Genomic DNA, 2,047 nt, shown 5'->3' with positions numbered 1-2,047 from the left:
ATGGCTGGGGTGGAAAGAGCAGGGATAATGGGATGGGGGGGGGGGAAACAGCAGGGATTATGGGATGGAAGGGTGGGAAACAGCAGGGATATTGAGGTGGCAGGGTGGGAAAGAGCAGGAATTTCAGGGTAGTGGGGCAGGAAAGAGCAGGAATATCACTATGGCAGGGTGGGAAAGAGCGGGAATGTCAGGATGAGTGACAGCCCTGAATCCCCTGATCTCACAGCACCACCACGGGCACAGCCACTACGGCCCCGAGGCTCTGCCCTCCAAGAAGGACCGGGAGGAGGGGGTCACGGAGAAGCTGCAGAACGGGGACCTGGACCACATGATCCCACACATCACCAATGACCTGGAGTGCAAGCCCCCCTCTGGGGACGAGAAGGCTGTGGTGGGCTCCCTTTCTGTCCAGGTGAGCGCCTCATCCAGGGGCATTGTGACCAAATCCCAGCTGTCAGTTAAAGCCAGTGCTGCAGCCCAAATTCTGTGTGTGGTGGGACCTGTGACCGTGTTCACAGGGGTCTGAGGATGAGGGAAGGGACGAGGATCTGACTCCATGTTTCAGAAGGCTGATTTATTATTTTATGATATATATTACATTAAAACTATACTAAAAGAATAGAAGAAAGGATTTCATCAGAAGGCTAGCTAAGAATAGAAAAAGAAAGAATGATCACAAAGGCTGTGTCTCAGACTCTCTGTCTGAGCCAGCTGGGCTGTGATTGGCCATTAATTAGAAACAACCACATGAGACCAATCACAGATGCACCTGTTGCATTCCACAGCAGCAGATAATCAATGTTTACATTTTGTTCCTGAGGCCTCTCAGCTTCTCAGGAGGAAAAATCCTAAGGAAAGGATTTTCCATAAAAGATGTCTACGACAGGACCAAACAGCTCCGCTGTGCCGGTTTAATGATTGGTGGGGTGGTTTTCCCATCTGGAGGAGGGATCAGTGACCCCATTTGGGTGCTGATCACCATTTTGGGGTGCTGTGGCAGGACCTGCAGGCCTCCCAGAGCGCGTGCTACTGGCTGAAGGAGGTGAGGTACTCGGACATTGGCACTCTGGCCTGGATGATCACGCTCAGTGACGGCCTCCACAACTTCATCGATGGCCTGGCCATCGGCGCCTCCTTCACCGTGTCTGTTTTCCAAGGGATCAGCACCTCCGTGGCCATCCTGTGTGAGGAGTTCCCACACGAGCTGGGTATGTGTCTCCTTGGGGCTGCCCCTGCTCCTGCTCGCTCTGGAGTCCGTCCTTTGTCCATCCAGAAAAGCAGAATTGGGGTGGAATAAACAGTGATGCTGCTGAGAGGGGGGAGAGGGAGGGCTGTAAACTGCTCTGAGTAATCGCCGCTCTAAAAATAACGAGGTAATATGATGTCTGAGATTTAAATTTAGATGGAGGCATCTGAAGACAAAAAAAAACCCCTCAACACCTCGTTGGTTTGGGAGGGGGGAGGCGGGTTTGGGTGGGAATGTCTGAATTTGGAGAGGTCAGTGGAGGGGAAGCAGGTTTGGGTGGGAATGTCTGAATTTGGAGAGGTCAGTGGAGGGGAAGCAGGTTTGGGTGGGAATGTCTGAATTTGGAGTGGTCAGTGGAGGGGAAGCAGGTTTGGGTGTGAGTGTTTGGGTTTAGGGACAGTACTGTGGTCAGTGAGTGGGAGGCAAGTTTGGGTGTGAATGTCCAAATTTAGGGGCAGATGAGGAGGGAGGTGGGTTTGGCTGTGAATGTCTGAATTCAGGAGTAGTGGAATGGTCAGTGAAGGAGAGGCAGGTTTGCCTGTGAATGTCTGAATTTAGGAGCAGTGTGATGGGCAGTGCCCAGTGCCAGCAGCCACAGGGAGCCCACACTTGAGCTGGCACATGCTGTGATGTTTGGGGTGTTCTGTGCACTCCAGGGGTTGAACTCTGATCCTTTGTGTCCCTTCCAACTCGGGATATTCTGGATTTCTAGGAGTTCAAGTCAGTGCTGTGCCAGTGCTGCTGACAGCCCTTCCCTCCTCATCCTGCCATCTTCTTCTCCCTCAGGGGACTTTGTGATCC

At 52.6% G+C, this 2,047-nt stretch overlaps 1 protein-coding gene across 1 annotated transcript in view; it reads left to right on the top strand.

The window, feature by feature from the left end:
• SLC39A14 (solute carrier family 39 member 14) overlaps positions 1-2,047 on the top strand; it is a 6,338-nt gene that overhangs the window by 3,720 nt on the left and 571 nt on the right. Inside the window, exons 6-8 of the mRNA XM_014311243.2 lie at positions 227-412; positions 1,001-1,252; positions 1,962-1,988. Of these exons, the coding sequence (XP_014166718.1) occupies positions 227-412; positions 1,001-1,252; positions 1,962-1,988 (465 nt within the window). The remainder of the gene's footprint in view (positions 1-226; positions 413-1,000; positions 1,253-1,961; positions 1,989-2,047) is intronic.

This window comes from Geospiza fortis, unplaced genomic scaffold, assembly GCF_000277835.1.
Source record: "Geospiza fortis unplaced genomic scaffold, GeoFor_1.0 scaffold594, whole genome shotgun sequence".
In the NCBI taxonomy this organism is placed as follows: domain Eukaryota; kingdom Metazoa; phylum Chordata; class Aves; order Passeriformes; family Thraupidae; genus Geospiza; species Geospiza fortis.
This window is presented reverse-complemented; position numbering and strand designations above follow the sequence as displayed.